The sequence below is a fragment of the Chiloscyllium punctatum genome, chromosome 2 (genome assembly GCF_047496795.1).
Source record: "Chiloscyllium punctatum isolate Juve2018m chromosome 2, sChiPun1.3, whole genome shotgun sequence".
NCBI classification, from domain to species: domain Eukaryota; kingdom Metazoa; phylum Chordata; class Chondrichthyes; order Orectolobiformes; family Hemiscylliidae; genus Chiloscyllium; species Chiloscyllium punctatum.
In genome coordinates this window covers 88,226,717-88,245,376 of record NC_092740.1, presented here as the reverse complement: position 1 = coordinate 88,245,376, position 18,660 = coordinate 88,226,717, and the positions used below count along the sequence as shown (strand labels likewise).

The window sequence follows — 18,660 nt, the reverse complement described above, 5'->3', positions numbered from 1 at the left end:
GTAAAATGCTACACACTACTTTAGTTTTGCTGTTGAAGCAAGCTGCGTGATTTATTTTCCAAAAATACTTTTGTACTAAGAGTACTTTCACCATCAAATCCTTCTCATGCATTGCCCTTACCTCAGCTGACTAACCAATGTCTGTTTCAGCTTCACATTATCTGAATTTGAACTTCTCATCCTCTATCCCTTCACAATTCTGTAACCTCCACCAGGTCAACGTCCCCTCCCAAACTCTGTTCCTTTGACTGACCATTTACCAGTTTCCCTTCCTTTCACACTATTCTTGGTGGCCATACCTTCAGCTGATTATCCACAATCTGGAATTCTCTCTCTACACTCATTCATTTCTCACACCTTATTCATGAACAATTTAGATAAGTTTTGGTCACCTCTACTGATATCTCCTTCCTTGTCATGTTATTAGCTAATGTTAATATATGGCTCCACAAACGTTTCTATATTAAAGACACTATGTAAATTAAAGCTGTTGGTACAACAAAACAAATTTTCCTCCATCTTTGTAAAATAACAAGAGAATCTTTTAATCAGAGGTCAAAAAAGGCCTCTGTTTCAATTTCCAATACTAACACACCCCATAAGAAATTTCAATTTTATGTTTTCCATAGCATTAAGTCAACTCCCTAGGCACCTTCCACTAAAGCAAAACATACACAGAGGATAAACAAATTAAAAATGACCAACAGTAAAGTTGAAAATACAGCTATTGAGAGGGCAGTTAAAGATGAACAGTAAGGGTTTGAGGCAGAGGTCAGAGGAAGTAATAATGAAGATTAAAGGCAAGAAGATTTTACAACAGTGAAGAGATGTAAAGTGCCACATGTACTTTTAGAAGAAAAATAAAGCAAAATTTTTGTAAGTCACCCATCACAGCACTTACATCAATAACAAAAGTCATACATAATTTTAAAAAAGTGAAATTAAAAGACCTTCATCACAGTTCAGTGAATGCTCAGGGAAAGCAGATTTAGGAAAAGCAGATTTAGGAATGATGAAATATCCTGAAGAGGCAGCTACGACAAGACTGCCACAGCGGGCTGAATACTTGGCTGGAAGGTTCCACCAAAGAAGACATGCTAGGCCGAGACTACCATTCCTAGACAAGACTGTCTGCTGAGCCATTTGAATATCTGGATACCGAAGACAAAGAAGACCTCCACATAGGGACAAGATCTCCACGCCGGGACAACACCTGTGAGCCAGGATGCCACTACATAGGGAGTTTGCCAAACAGGAAGACCACGATGCCGGGTCTTTATTCAGGCACCTGGGCCTTGCTGTGGACCTGGAGCCTCAGCCTAATCTTCTAGTCCAGACCGGGGAAGTTAGCCTGGGATGTGTTCCTTGCTCACCAGGAGACCACTGGTTAGAGTGGAGGGGTTCCTGCTCATTCTAGTATTGCTGCAGTTCCTACTGCCACAGAAGGCCTCCTCCTTCACCTACCACTTTCCAGTTTCAAAAGAAAAGAAAACAAAGAGAAAAAAGTAAAAAGAAGAAAAAAAAAGGCCCACATCACCAGATGAGCCCCCTACAGCACTGCCATCCTGAAAAATAAGTTTTGAAATTCATATATTCAAAAAGAATTTTGAAATAAAAATGAATTACATAGTTTGATGTATTAACTGAATTGACTAGAGTACGTTAACACATTTATTAAAATATTTTTAATATGGAAAGTCTCAGCTTCAAAAAAATAGTGACATTGGTATGCAAGGCAGATGCTGAATAAGTACATTGTGTACAATTTCTTAGAATTTTTCAATGTATTTAATATATTTAGAATGGCCACATTTTTTCTGTTGTAATGGCAAACTAAGAGTTGTTTTTTCAAAAATATCAGAATTGTTATGATGGAGGAGGATGCCATCCTGCCCATCACATCCGCACCAGCTCTCCAGATCAGCATTATGATTTTGTGCCATTCTCCCCATAATCCTGCACATTGTTTCTAAGTATTAAAATTATAAAGAAATAATTTCAAATGCTTTATTTATTTTAAGAGTTGTACTAGAGAAAAAAATCAGTTTACATTAATTATAAGCTTGTTGCAACTGCTGTTCTTTTCTAGTACTCTATAAACTTCAGAATGTACAGGGAAGTGTGCCAAACATTCATCAATATAAGTACAACAATGTTTGACTGCATTATGAAGATAGTGTATTTATGAAGCATACCCCGCTAGATCACTTGTTCTATCTAGCATGGAAAATGTCAATTTTTTTTAAAAAGTACAGAGGAACGAACAGCAATCATGTGACATGGTAGCCAGTAAGTCTACAAACTCACACATTACAAACACAGGGAAAAATGGTGAGGGAGGAGAGTGTAGAGCATAGTCTCTGATTAAAGGGGTTTAATTTAAAACAGAGACAAGAAAGAATTTGTTCTTTAAGAAGGTTGCATGGCTTTGGAACTCTTTATCACAGAAAGCTGTGGGGGCAGATCCCTCGTGCATATTTGTTGAAATAGATAGATTCTTGATCAGTATGGGGATCAAGGGTTATGGGGAAGTCGCAGGAAAATAAATATGAGGAAAGTCAGATTAGCAATGATCCTACTGGATGATGGAGCAGACTTGAGGGGCTGAACAGCTTACACTGTCCCTATCTCTTATGGTCTTATGGGATCAACCAAAATTCTACCGTACAGATCCTTATACAAAGTCCCATTCATCTTTCCGGTCTGTGCTCACTAATCTACATCATCTGCCTATTAAATAATGACTCCTTTTTAGAATTCTCATCTTGTTTCCAAAAGCCTTCAATGGCCATGCCACTCCATATCTCTACTATCTACATTAACTTCAAAAACCTTCAAGATATTGGAATTCTTCAAAATTCCAATCTCTTGAGCATCTCTGATTTAAATCATTTCATTAATGGCCATGCCACCAGCTGCCAAAGCCCTAACTTCTGGAAATCCCTCACTAAACCTACCCTAGTCTCTGCCTTCCTTTAGGTCATTCTGTAAACACTATCGCCTTGATCAAGCTTTTAGTCATTTGACTGAATATATCTTCGGTGGTTCGGTATCATACTTTGTGTTATAACTTTATTGATATATCTTCAAAAGTTTATTACATTAAATGTTCTAAGCTCTTTAATTCCATTCAGAATTTAAAAATTCTGGGCAAAGCCACAAGTGATATGCTAGTGGTAATAAATCAGAAACAATATGGGAAAGTTTACATTTTTTATTAACCGAGTGGACTTCTATAAAATTGCTCCTTGTAAGAGGGCAAGGAATGAAAGAGTGAAAGTAGGGACCAAAAACCGCCACCTCATGTATTCCTCTCTGATGTGATGTCCAAAGGTCATTTAGCAACCCCACGCGGTTTCAAAACCCCTTTCTAAAATAAATTGCTGTTATGTACTTAAGCCCAAATGCTGGCAATTGGGACTAGATTAATTTAGTTGGCATGGTCGAGTTGGACTGAAGGGTCTGTTTCCATGCTGTACAGCTCTATGACTCTGACGGATTCACTGTATCTGATTGCTCCAAACATATGTTGGCAGCCAAAGTCCAAATTAATTGACATTTCATAAACTACACAGAGCAAAGTTTGTTTTAACCAGCAGCTTATGAAGCAACACTCAATAAACTGGCAAAAAATATATACCTCAAATAGCACATATTTACTGTGTAAATTTGTGAAATTATCATCGCTTTTTAATTTTTTCACCACAATGTAAATATACTTGTGCAATTAACTGGCCATACAAAATAACAACAGTTGATTCAATTTTGAGTCAATTTATCCTCAAGGATCAACATTTATCATGTTGTCTGAGGATGCAAGTGGGAAAGCTCACTGCTGGTAAGTTTTATTGAAGGCAAAGTTACATGATTACTTATGCGATTTATGCAGTACATAAAGTATAACAGTAATGTGTATATTCTCTGCATTACTTTTCTATGACTTAGTGCGTGTTATTACATTGGTTACGTGGATGTCTTAATTTCTGGAATATTTGATCAACCAGTACACTCCTGGTCCCAATAGTACCAGTTAATAAAAAAGTTTACTGTATTTTTGGTTCATTTTGCAACATTTGTCAAAGAGGATTGATGAGGGCAGAGCAGTAGATGTTAAATATATGGAATTCAATAAGGAGTTCAACAAGGATCCCCATGGGAGACTGGTTAGCAAGGTTAGATCTTATGGAATATAGGGAGAACTCGTCATTTGAATACAGAAATGGCTCAAACGTAGAAGACAAAGGGTGGTGATGGAGGGTTATCTTTCAAACTGGAGGCCTGTAATCAGTGGAGTGCCACATGGGTCGGTGCTGGGTCCTCTACTTTTTGTCATTTACATAAATGATTTGGATGCAAGCATAAGAGGTACAGTTAGTAAGTTTGCAAATGACACCAAAATTGGAGGTGTAGTGGACAGCAAAGAAGGTTACGTCAGATTACAACACAATCCTGACCAGATGGGTCAATGGACTGAGAAGTGGCAGATGGAGTTTAATTCAGATAAATGCGAAGTGCTGCATTTTCGGAAGGCAAATCTTAGCAGGATTTATACACTTAATGGTAAGGTCCTTGGGCAGAGGTGGGGAACCTTTTCATGTTGGAAGGCCGCATTATGTTAGTTGTAATCTAATAAGGCCGCATCCAAGAAACTTCAATTATATATTATTCAAAATTCACATTATTTTGTAAAAATCTAACTACTAATTTTCTTTTACTCTCTGGTATTTTAAATACATTCATTTTAAGATTAAAATAAAAATCATAAAAGGACAAAAAAAAAATTAATAAAAAAAAAATTTGTTCTGCAAAATTTGGATTCATTCAAAAGGCCATACACAATGGCCTAGAAGGCCGCAGGTTCCCCATCCCTGTCTTAGGGAGTGTTGCTGAACAAAGAGACCTTGGAGTGCAGGTTCATAGCTCTTTGAAAGTGGAGTCGCAGGTAGATAGGATAGTGAAGGCAGCATTTGGTATGCTTTCTTTTATTGGTCAGAGTATGGAGTACAGGAGTTGGGAGGTCATGTTGCAGCTGTACAGGACATTGGTTAGGCCACCTGTTGGAATGTTGCGTGCAATTCTGGTCTCCTTCCTATCGGAAAGATGTTGTGAAACGTGAAAGGGGTCAGAAAAGATTTACAAGGATGTTGCCAGGGTTGGAGGATTTGAGCTATAGGGAGAGGCTGAACAGGCTGGGGCTGTTTTCCCTGGAGCGTCGGAGGCTGAGGGGTGACCTTATAGAGGTTTACAAAATCATGAGGGATAAATAGACAATGTCTTTTCTCTGGGGTCAGGGAGTCCAGAACGAGAGGGCATAGGTTTAGGGTGAGAGGGGAAAAGATATAAAAGAGACCTATAGCCAACTTTTCCACACAGAGGGCGGTACCTGTATGGAATGAGCTGCCAGAGGAAGTGGTGGAGGCTGGTACAATTGCAACATTTGAATGGATATATGAATAGGAAGGGTTTGGAAGGGTGCTGGCAGGTGGGACTAGGTTGAATTGGGATATCTGGTCAGCATGGACGGGTTGGACCGAAGGGTCTGTGTCCATGCTGTACATCTTTATGACTCTAGTTCAAAAAGGCAGCTCACCACCATTTTCTAAATGCATGTAGGGGCAGGGTTTTAAATGCTGGCTGAGACAGCAACACCCTCACCCCATGAATGAATATAAAAACAGAGGGAGATCTTCAGGCCAAAAGATACACAACAGTGTGAAAGGAGCTCTCATCAGTCATTCCCTCCAGGAAATCTGGAGGTTACTGGAGACAGAATTACCCATGCAAGCTGCACTTTGCTATGTTCATCCACAGTGTTTGATTCCTTTTCATCTGCATCTGATAAAGCAAATGACATATTGAAGAGGAAACCAAGAGGCACCAAGCACACATTAATGTGTTAGAATCAACAGCAAGTCTGTTCCCTTTCCGATGGTCAGAGCGAGATTGTGTTATTTTTTTAAATGTTTAAAACGTCGATTATTTAAAACAGAAACCATGGGTGAGAAGAAGCAGAAAAACATTGAAAAAAGTCAGAATTCTGCTAAATAGTGCAAATTCCTCACCCATGATACTAAACAGTGTATTATCCAACTGTTCAATAAATACAGCGAGATCAATTTATAATAAACATGAGTTTATCACACTTTAACTGCTGACTCAAAACAACAGAAAAACATTAAATCTAAATCAAATCATTTGTCAGAAATTTTTATTAAAGAAAATGACTTCATAAAATTTTGAAAATGCTCTAAGCTTTTTAATTCCATTCAGAATAAATTTCTTTTAAAATTCTGGGCAAAGCCACAAGTGATATACCAGTGGGTAATAAATCAGAAATAATATGGGAAAGTTTACATTTTTTACTAACCGAGTGGACTTCCTATAAAATTGCTCCTGGTAAATAAGAGGGCAAGGAATGAAAGAGTGAAAGTAGGGACCTAAAACCGCCACCTCATGTCTTCCTCTCTGATGTCATGTCCACACTGTTTCATCTCCAGTTTCTTACACTGTCTTGGTTCCATCATCTTAAAGTCACATTTCCATAAATTGCCAAGGCATTTGATCTTCCACAGATTAGCTCAATGTCCATTTTCTCTACTTAAATACTTTTGCACTGAAACTATTTGTATTCCAACTGTCCATATCACTATTTTCCAGTCAACTGTATTCTCCATTTACTCTTCCACTTATTTTTCTTTATTTATTTTCATTTCTAACTACATTTCCATTCATTTCTTGTTCACATCTAAATCTACCCTCTAACTCAAATGATGCTTACACTTATTCCAATACCATAAAATGCTGTGATGAATGTAAGTGAGATAGAACTATAGAGCAAGGCAGGTGCTTAAACAAACCAGCAAACACAGATAGCCACAGGATTAAGACAGGACTTCAGAGAAATAAGATGGACAAAACATTGTTGAAAATCTGTATTTGTATAGTGCCCCTGAATGCAGAAAAATATTCCAAGGCATTTCAGTACTAAAAGCTCAGTCAAGGATGTAGATTTTGAGGAGCATTTTGAAAAGTTTAGATAGGAAATTCGAGAGTTCAGGATCATGGCAACTGAAAGCATAACTGGCTGAATTACCAAAGTGAAATAGGCAATTTTAGTGACCAGGATATCTGTGAAATAATCCTCTGAGCAACTGAGAGGGCAAGAGTAAACACAGAAAAAAGAACGATCAAAATGGCAAGTTGACTGCTTTGTATTGATATTAGTTAGTCCAGCATGAGTAACTAACACCATGTTCACACCAAAACCCTCAGCTTTTTCTGTGATGAGCACTTTGGCAGTCACAGTTTCCAGTGGCAAGTCTCGCATTTAATTGTGATGGGAAAGTGCAATGCAAGAACTCTTATCTGGATAGTAGGGTGCATTCAATTTGGACTCATGGAATAAATGAACAGTAATATAACACTGGTTTTAGTCTTGACAGCATCTTTGATTTAGATTAATAGTTGTAATTCAGAAAAAAGCTGCAAGCTTTACTTGCCTATATCTCCCATTATTTTGTGATAATATAAATTCCTTTTAAATAAGAAATTGCGCTGGGTTTTCACAGGCCTAAAACCATTTCAGAATTTTATGTGCAGTTGAGTATTCTGTAGTCAAATAATAATGGCCTGCAATTAATATTGACTCAACCAGAGGGGTCAAGGAGGATTACTGGAACCAAAAGATTAAACTCTGCTTTCTTTCCACAGATGTTGCCAGACCTGAGTTCTTTCAATGTTTTATGAACATTGTTGTTCCTTCAGCTTTGCTAGATTAAAATATGAAACTCCCTCCATAACAGCAGAGTGCCTGCATCTACAACTCATGGGATTTCAAGATTCAAAAAGGCAAGCTGTTTATTGAAGGCAAATAGAATAGAATACAACAGAATAGAATAGAATATGCTTCATTGTCACACACACAGATTACAGTGAAAACTTTACAATGTCACCCCATATGGCACCATCTTAGGTACAAAGCACAGAGGTATACATCTTAGATTTAAAAATGCAGAAATAAAGGGAAAAAGAAAAGGGAAAAAAAAAGTTACATTACTTAAGTCTGGGAAATAAATGTCAGTAACAGCCAAATTCTAAGAACACATTTTTTAAAATTGCACAAGAATATTAGTGCAGCTGCATTTAATTTTCATCTCAGATTTGTCTTGTCTGTCTCATCACTCTCTCTACATCAGTAATATTATTCTCAAATTGCAGCACGAAGCAATTACTTATTTTTGGAAAAGCACTGTAAAAACACACTGCATGCAGCACTTTCAAAATGAGTACTGTGCAACATTGCAGCATATCCAAGATGTGGGAGTAAGGAAAAGGAATGATTCATGATTAATCAATTTGAAAAAGTGGCCCTCAGCCAAAGTTCCCTCTAAACTGCCATTCCGATGTGCTACACACATGATTGCCCTGTCAACATGGATTGCAGCACGGACTTCTGGTTCCAGTAGTTGCTGCTGCACATGGACCTCAGGGGTCCGCACAGAGGGGAAAAAAGGGAATACTGCCCTTAACCAAAAATGTTTGAGAACAACTGATTTATTTGCCCCTAGATTAAGATTACATGGAAATAGCAAGAGGTGAGACATTGGAAAAAGAACCATGTAAGACTTCTAACAGGTTTGGGAATGGCGACAGGGGAAGCAAATGACACTATTGTATCAATTAATTTCAACGGGCGTGAAACAACAGAAAGATATTAACAGGACTACAATGCATTACTAATTTGTGTCAAATTAATTGCCTAAGAATAATCAGAGTAGACAACCATGCTTAGATACAAGGTCTTTGATATTATCACAGACAGGTGGGTTAAGCCAGGAAGCAGTTTATAACCAAAAATGTTTCATTCCCACCCAACCTCCAACTACCCAACATTTTGTGTCTATTACCTATTTTATACAACAAATTTGTCGTTTTTAACGCTGGACCTCCAAGAAGTCCCCTTGAAATTCACCAGAAAATGAATTGCATCCTGTTTTTATAGTAAATAGGTTTATTTTATATCAATGTTGCATGTAACCATTGTGATACAAAAATGTATAAGTATACTGTTTTAAGTTGTAAATGGCAGTGTCTCAGAGCATGACTCCGAGGGTTCTTCCATGCTGCATTGGTACAAGCTTGAATAAGGACTGTCTTGTTAAAGACCTACTCAGATTGAAGATTGAATTTGTCCAAATCCTTCCAACAATGGCATTATTATAAAAGAGTCCAAAATAAATTCTTCCTGCTACACAACATTACTGAGTTATCTTTATGTTGGGTAAAAGTAGTTGTTACCTCAGAAGTGACTCCAATTCCATTCAGCAATATCTTTTCAATAATGGATTTTGTTAAAGATCGATCTGGAGGGAATAAAAATGTAATTAGAAATTATTGAACTTTTTAGATATGTAGCAAACTTTCCACAAGTTTTCAGACCAAAATCACAGTAGCATTGTCAAATACACAATGTTATTCTCCTTAAGTGAATGAAAAGCAAATGTGTTGTAGTATGACAAGAATGGATATCTCTACAGAGATCCTGGTGCAAGCTGAAATCGAACACTGTCCTCTTGCCTCAAAAATACCAACACCACCACAAAACATACCATTATCACCACCAAAGAACATATAAAAGCCACCTCCACTATTAAAACTACCATCACCACGAAAACAACTTACCAATACCAATGCCACTCCTAAAACCACTGCCAAGAAAAACCTCCTCTCACGTGAAACCTGATTTGATTTTTAAACTGATGAGTGTTAACATTACTTTCTGCCAGCCTTAATTTAGCTGAGTGATATTAGTTTGGATAGCCACATACAAATGCCCTGTGAGCCCAAAGTATAATACACAATTCAGAACTAATTGGACATAAAAGGTAGAACAGAAAAACCTAGTTACCAGAGTAAAGCAAAATCTATAAATTACAAAGACTTGAGAACATGCAAATGTCCTTTACTTGCATGCTTTGCTATTTTGTGACAAAAAAAGGACTTCATCAAAATGTTGCAGAAACCAGCACGACTCTATGAAAATATTAACATTCAAAGAAGACAATTCTCAGCATCTGATTATTTTGATTATTCCGAAACAGTAGTTACTTACAATGCTTCACAGCAGAAGGAGTAGTTCTGTTACAAAATATTCAATTGGTCACTCAGAATAGTATATGGATCATTGAAGAGCAGCTGTGGGATCACTGTCAAAAAGTGTGATGCTGGAAAAGCACAGCTGGTTAGGCAGTATTGTAATGTTAAAAGATTAAATTGGAATTGCTCTCTGGACATTAATATAATATTAAAGAGTTAAACTGCACTGACTGAACATTCTGGAAGTGAGTAAGAATGACATTGATGCAAGAATGTGATGACACCCACTCCATTTAGACAGTCATTTGCTACTACTCCCCCTATTATCAAATTAAACTTTCAGAAATGCTTTCATAAGCCATTCCCCGAAGCTAGGTATATCACACCTACATTGTCTTGAGGAATCAGTGAGTTAGGAAATAGTGTGCATAACAATTCTCCAGGATTAGGGCATTTATATTTGTATTATCTCGGAGGATGATCTCATCCTACCATTGTACCTGGGGTAACATGTGACTGTGAGGGAGTGGCTGCAGTTGTCTTGAGTGGCATGTGATTGTGGGGGTGTGGCCAGAGTATCTGTGAGCATTACCAACTGACCTGTATAAAGGGGATGTGGTTTCTTTGTTCAGAGACTCACTTTGACTCGACTTCGCATTCCTGCGAAGAGGGTCAAAGGGGTCACCTAGCTTGTACACTTTAATAAACTTTAACTGTTTGCAGAAGTTGGCATGTGCGAATTGCATCTCGTGTGTGAAACCTCAGAAAAAGAACCTAACAGTATCAGAGGAACAGGAGAGTCAACGATGAAGAGCTTTTGCTCAAAACAAGAGCTTTTGTGGTGGTGGTGGTGGTATTTAGAGGCAAGAGGACAGCGTTCTATTCCAGCATGCATCATCAAGAGCTTATACTCGATAGATCGACTCCTGCTCCTTGGATGCTGCCTGATCAGCTGTGCTTTTCCAGTAACACACTTTTTGACTCTGATCTCCAGTATCTGCAGTCCTCACTTTCTCCTCGATCATGGTGAAATAAGAAAAGGAAAGAAAAATGGACTCCATATTGGAGCAGGGAGTGTTACCACAAACCAGGCATCAACCCAGGTTCTATGGATTTGGGTTCACAAATGTCTAGAGTGGTTGAAAAACTAGTGAAAGCTCAGCAACATCCGAGGAGCCAAGAAGGGCTCAATATAAACCAGTGCAGTAATAGTTTCCAACAGACAGCAGAGACTGAAAGCCCAATAAGCAGTATTTGCACTGTGCAAGTCGGCAAGACTGAATACATGTAAAACACCAGCCACATTTGGGGTGAGGAAAGAAATCAGATCCTACAAAACCACATCTGTATCTTTTTCTCAGCTTCCAAAGTTCAAGATTCTGTGGATTTGTATGGGGTGTTAGTTGCTCTAAACCCTCTATTCTAGTGGAATAGGGTTGCTAATCTAGCTGCAATAATAATGATCTGATTTCATCTGCAGATGTGATATCAAATTAAGTAAATTCTACAAGTATGTTTAGATTTATTTCATAAAGATTGGACTTTCGTTTTAATATTCATTGATGGGATGTGAGCAACGCTAGCAAGACGAGCATTTTTTACCCATCCCTATTTGTCCAGAGGGCAGTTGTGGGTCTGGAGTCACATGTAGGGCAGACTAGGTAAGGGTGGCCATTTCCTTGTCTAAAGGAAATTAGTGAAGCAGACGGGTTTTTCCAACAATCCACAATGTCATCTTCAGACACTTAATTCCAGATTTTTATTTGAATTCAAATCTCACCATCTGCCATTTCAAACCCGGGTCATCAGAACTTTGCCCAGGTCTTTGCTTTAATACCAGTAGGCTATTGCATACCCCGATAGTGAAGAATCTTATCTGTCTTCTTTATCGGTTTCACAGCAATCGTGTGGTGTCACAGGCACTTCCAAGAATCAATACTAAATCAAATAGAAGGAACGGTGGACTGAGAAAATAAGATATTCTTTCCAACTCTTCCTTCCACAACACTTCATCTCTGGCCTCACATCCCCATTCCAATGAAACACACTTTCACAATTCTGGACGTAGTTTTTTGCATTCTTAGGATGTGGGCGTTGCTGGCTGCTCAGGATTTATTGCCCATCCCTAATTAACCAGTCAACCAAACTGCTATAGGTCAGGAGTCACATATCAGCCAGACGAGGAAGGGATGGTGTATTTCCCACATTAGTCAACTAGATGGGTTCTCACAACAATCAATAATGATTACACTGTCGCCATTAGATTATTCTTTTAATATCAGATTTTTGATTGAACTCCAGTGTCATCATCTGCCAAGAAGGAATTCAAACCCATGCCTACAGAACATTCAAATTGGTTTCTGGATTACTACTCCAGTGACATTACACGATACCAAAACCATTCCATAAAGACCTTACTTTGCTCATAGTAATATCCAACTTGATGCATATACAAGAAGACAATATCAAAGAATCGCTGCTAAATATTTGAAAATTGTATCACATCTTAAGAAAGTCAGAGGAAAAAATAAATATTTATTAAAAATTCATCATGCTCTAGAACCATGACTACTAATTAAGCCCGAGTTGATCATAAATAATGCAGTGCTGACAGAACTTTAAGAATCTCATTATAACTCAAATAATAAGCACCACATTCCTGAATAATTGACCCTGTGAATAAAAAAGGGGAAAAAAAAGGCCACGTTGTTAGCAGCAAATGCAATAGACTAGATTGAATGAAGTGTCGGTAAAATGCTGCTTCACTTGAAAGGTGTACTTGGGCCCTTGGACACTGAAGGAGGAGGAAGCAAATGGGCAGGTATTGCACCTTTTTGTGGTCATAGGGCTATGGGGTTTTTTGGGAGTGAAGGAAGGCTGACAGACAGGAAGAGGAGAGAGGAATATGTCTGGTCCCATTGAAGGTGGCAGAAATGGCGGGTAAGGATCCTCTAATTGTGGATGCTGGTGGGATGCTAGATGATGACAAGGGGGACCATATCACTGTTGTGGGTGGGAAGAGAAGGGGTGGAGGGCTGAATTGCGGGAGATGAATTGGACCCAGCTGAGGGTCCTGTCCACTATGATGCTGGGGAATCCTACATTGAGGAAAAAGGTGGACATGTCGGAAGCTTCCTGGTCAAAATTGGCATCATCAGAACAGATGCAATAGAATTGAAGGAACCGGGAGAATGGAATAGACTCTTTAGAGGAAGCAGGGTATGAAAATTTATAGTCAAGGTAACAGTGGGAGTCAGTTGGAGTGAAGATTGCATTGGGGAAACAAAGTGCAACTGGATGACTACTTCACAGAATATTTACGTTCAAAAAAGACTCTGCCACTTCAACACACCACCGTGTTCCATGGCCAACATCTTTGTCTCAGGCTTGCTACAGTGCTCCAGTTCAGCTCAGCGCAAGCTAGAAGAACAGCACATAATTTTCCACTTGGGAACTCTACAGCCTTCTGGACTTAATATACAGTTCAATAGTGTTAGGGCTTGAACTCTCCCAAGTCCTTACCCCAATCCCCACAACACACCTTCCCCCCTAAACCCACCCCCTGCCCCTGACCATCTTATCACATGGTCTACTATTACTGACAACCCATTTTTAGCCAGTAATAGTCCCCATTAGTAGCTTTCCATTCTCCCAGGCAGATCATTATCCACTCCTTTGTCTATGCAACTGTTCCTGTCTCTCTTTGCTTTCTATCTCCACCTTCATTTACTCCTTACCTTCTCGCCCCACCCTATTCTCTGCATAAAAACCAACCTTTTTCTAGTTACTATCAATTCTGAGCAAGGGTCACTGGATCCAAAACATTACCTCTGATTTCTCTTCACAGATGCTGCCAGACCTGCTGAGCATTTCCAGCAATATTTGGTTTGTGTCTGATTTCCAGCATCTGCAGTTTTTTTTAATTTAGTCAGTATTGGGACCCCTGCTTTTCCTAATATAAATTAGTGATGAAGATCTTAGTATACAAAAGACAATTTCAAACTTTGAGGATGATACAAACTTTAAAGTATTGTAAATTAAGCAGAATTGTGCAGAACTTCAAAGGGACATAGAAAGTTGGTGGAGCGGACAGATAAGTGTTAGATGACGTTCAGTGCAGAGAAGTTGTGAGGTGATGCACAGGTAAAATAAAATAAGCTTACAATTCCAAAGAGAGCACAAAAACAGAGGAACTTTGGTGCATATGTGCACGAACCATTCAAGTGGCATTATACATGAAAAAACAATTAAATAATGGACAGTATATTGGGCTTTATTTAATAGGACACAGAGTGCAAGTGCAAAGAGGTGATGTTAAACTTGCATAAGACCTTTGTTAAACATCAACTGGAATAGAGTTCTGGCCACCACATCATGGGTAGGATGTAAATACATCAGACAAAGTGCAGAAGAGATTTACATCTATAGTTCTAGGATGAGAAATTTCAATTATGAAAATAGTCAAAGAAGTTGAACTTCGATAATCGGGAAACTTGTATAAATAATTATTTAGAATAGAATTAGCTGTCATATAGAAAAGGGTGGGTTGATTAGGAGCAGTCGGTATGGATTGCTGAACAGAAAATAGCATTTGACTAACTTGCTGTACTTTTTCAAGAGGTAACAGAGATGATCAATAAGATAATGTTGATGTGGCAAGCATGAAATCTCAAAAGGGATTTGACACAGTGCCACTTAGCAGAGTTGTGAGGAAGATTATGGGCCACTGTATAAAAGGGACAGTAGCAAGCCGAATATAAAATCGGCTGAGTGACAGGAAACCAAGTAACGGTCAATGTGTAGTGGAGTTCCCTAGGAGTCAATTTCTTGCTTTTTTGGATATAAATTAATGATCTGGATTTTTGTGTGGTTTGCAGATGACACTAAATTTGGAAGAATTGTAAACTATAAAGGAGGGTAGTATGGAACTCGAAAAGGACAGAGATGTTGATGGAGTGGATGGATATATGATACATGAGAGTCAGTGCAGAGAAGTGACAGGCAATGCACTTTGGTCAGAACATTGAAAGATGATTTTTTTAAAAATTCTAAAGTGGGTGCAGGAGCCAAAGAACCTGAGGGTATATGTTCAAAATCAGTGAAACAGGCAAGACAGATGGAGCAGTTAATAAAGCATACAGAGTTCTCAACTTTATTGACAGCAGTATAAAGTACAACAGCAGGGAGGTGATGATGAACTTGTACATGGCACTGATTAGACCCAAGCTGGAATGCTGTGCACAGTTGTGGGTGCCACATTATAGGAAAAATGTGACTGCGTTGGAGAGAACATGAAATAATTTACAAGAGAGTGGTTCCAAGAATGAAAAACTTCAGTTAAGATAGATTGAAGAAGGTGGAACTGTTCTCCTCGAGATAAAGCAGCTGTTAGGAGATTTGACAGTGGTTTCAAAATCATGAGCAGAATGATTAAAATAGATAGGGAGAAACTTTTTACACTCATTAAATAAAAAGAGAACACGAAGGCAGAGACTTAAAATCTGATATGCAAAAGAAGAAGTGGTGTGAGAAAAAACATTCACACAGCGAGTAGTTTGAGTATATGGAGCACTGCCTGGAAACATGATAAAGGCAGGTTTAATTGAGACATTCAAGAGGGTATTGGATAACTATTTGTATGTAAGTTAGCTCACTGAGCTGGAAGGTTTGTTTTCAGACATTTCATCACCGTGACTAGGTAACATAATCAGTGAGAGTCTCCGGTGAAAAGCTGGTGGAATGTCCCGCCTGTCTATTTATAGGTCTTGGTTTCTTCAGGTGGATGATGTCACTTCCGGTTCCTGTTTTCAAGGGAAGACAATGGGATCTAAGTCGATGTGTTTATTGATGGAGTTCACCAATAACTAGAACCCCATTAATAAACACATCGACTTAAATCCCATCTACCTTCCCTTGAAAACAAGAACCAGAAATGACATCACCCACCTTAAGAAACCAAGACCTATAAATGAACAGACAGGACATAGCACCAGCGCTTCACTGGAGACTCTGATGATGTTACCTAGTCACGGTGACAAAACATTTTGGGCGGCACGGTGGCACAGTGGTTAGCACTGCTGCCTCACAGCGCCAGAGATCCGGGTTCAATTCCCGCCTCAGGCGATTAACTGTGGAGTTTGCACGTTCTCCCCGTGTCTGCATGGGTTTCCTCCCACAGTCCAAAGATGTGCAGGTCAGGTGAATTGGCCATGCTAAATTGCCCCTAGTGTTAGGTAAGGGTAAATGTAGGGGTATTGGTGGGTTGCGCTTCGGCGGGGCGGTGTGGACTTGTTGGGCCGAAGGGCCTGTTTCCACACTGCAAGTAATCTAATCTAATCTAATCTAATCTAAAAACAAATCTTCCAGCTCAGCAAGCTAACTTACTTACTTATCACCCTGAGCTACAAATCTTCCCAAAAATCGAAGATTTGTGTCAAAATAGTGTGCAAGTGAGGATCTAAAATTTGAATTTAGGCAACAAGTATATGTAGATTTTTTTAACCACAAAATAGTTTTTCAATTTAAAAGACTATAAAAATGGCTGAGAACATTGATTGAACTCTGTGACCCTGTACTGCTGACTTACAGAGTTAAGCTGAAATTCTAAGAGGACAATAGAGTTTTCATAAAATGAATACTGACACATTAATTGACCATTTGAACTAACCTTGAACTCCAACTATGGCATGATGATTTATGTAATTAAGAGCTCTTTCCCAGGAATTATCATTGAATTAAGTTGCTGTAAATCATGTCACCTTAATGTACGTGATTGGTCTTTCCTGTAATTAAGGCTGTACTATTTCTTAAAAAACATATGAAAAATGTGTAATTTTAAAATGTAATTGCGCATCTTCACCATGGAACACAGAAGCTTTAACCTGTGTTGCTGGATAGAATTGCGTCAAGGTACCTTAATTCAATAAACTAATGACCCTTTCATTTTGAACAGACCGTATTAGTTGATTCTTTTGACCGATCTCGAACCAACAGGCCCCTCGAGGGGTCATAGATCTTCACAAGGATATGGGGAAAAGGCAGGAGATTGGCACTAGGGAACAGAAATGGTGTAAACACAATTAGCCTAAATGATCTCCATAACAATTCTGTGAAAATGGAACCTTAAAAGGAGCCCAAACGTACACAGCCTCCATCTTGAAGCACAATGCCAGTAGATGCACCACTTAGAGGACACATTGCAACACTTCTTCACTGACACTGAATCAAAGTCCTGGAACTCCTCTCCAACAGCAGTGTGGGTCACTACCATACTCGTACAACCTTCTCAATTGCAATTCAAATTCTGTAACACATGTTGGGCTAGCCAGCAATACCCATATTGCGAACAAAAAATCTAAACCAGCCATTTTAAGGTTATGGTTTTCAGTACAGGTCAGAGGCTGGAAACCCTGCAGCATTTAATTCAACTCCCAACCCCCCAAAGCCTATCCATCATCTACAAGGCACAAGTCAGGAGTGTGACGGAGTACTCTCCACTTGCCGGAATGGACGTAGCTCCAATATCACTCATAGAAATTCAACATCAGAGGCAAATTGATATGACATCCACAACCTTAAATTTTATTCCTTCCACCAACAATGCAGAGTGGCAGCAGTGTGTACCATATACAAGATGCACTGCAGAAACTCATCAAAGCTGCGTTTTAAAGTATAGGCAATTTGGTGATATATCCAGATTCCATATTGGTGAAATTGGAAATCAACATCATCTCCAGACAGTCATCAGTGGTATTGTCTGTAATTCCTGTTTATGTTGTCAAGTTTTTCTTTCACCTGACTGTATTGCTGTTCTACAATATGCTTTTCTGGATGCACGAGAGCTGTGTTTGGTTTCAGTACAGCGATTGATTCTCTCATTTACTGATTTATTCTTGAAGAACTTCAAGATCATTATGAAAGGTCCATAATGAAAGTTTTTCTAATTCCATCACAGTTTTAGCTTTCTATTTGTCCAGTATTTTACTCCTTTAAAACTTACTGTAATAATTGTTTAGCCCCCCAATTCTTTTTGTTCATTTCCTTTGAAGCTTGGACCTCTTCCACTTCAGTAGTTGGTTGACTGGTTTCCTCTATGTCCTATTTGAATTCTTTCACTAGAGCATCACTACTGGCCTTTATTTCTGAAAAGATAGACTCATCAGTGACTTACAGTTCCTTCTTGTGCACAACAAACATTTCTGCCTATTTTATACATGTCATTTTCTCCAACATTGCTTTGAGTTCAAGTCAATGTTTCTGCAGCTGTTATTGTGAAGTGGATTTGATATACATACAAATTGCACCATATCTCCTTGTAAACTAGCAATATTTTCTATGATAATGAGCTTGTATTTCAGCTTTACTTTCCTTCTTTCTTTGTCAGTTCTTCATTCATCTTAAATGAACAAAGTAAACGTATCCCATAAAGATTTCATCAACTCAGAAATGGTATTTTTAAGCCAGGATTTATCCTGAACTTAAGAACAAAATTACTGCAGATGCTGGAGTCTGTACTGGAAAAAAAAATGCTGGAGATCACAGCAGGTCAGATAGCATCCATGGAAA

The 18,660-nt window shown here is 38.6% G+C and overlaps 1 protein-coding gene across 3 annotated transcripts in view; it reads right to left on the bottom strand.

Annotated features, from left to right (window-relative positions):
* LOC140486332 (phosphoserine aminotransferase-like) overlaps positions 1–18,660 on the bottom strand; it is a 168,693-nt gene that overhangs the window by 120,188 nt on the left and 29,845 nt on the right. For all 3 annotated transcript variants that reach the window (XM_072585318.1, XM_072585328.1, XM_072585336.1), the window contains one exon: positions 9,298–9,362. In XM_072585318.1, coding sequence (XP_072441419.1) covers positions 9,298–9,362 — 65 coding nt within the window. Of the gene's footprint in view, positions 1–9,297; positions 9,363–18,660 lie in introns of those variants that run through there.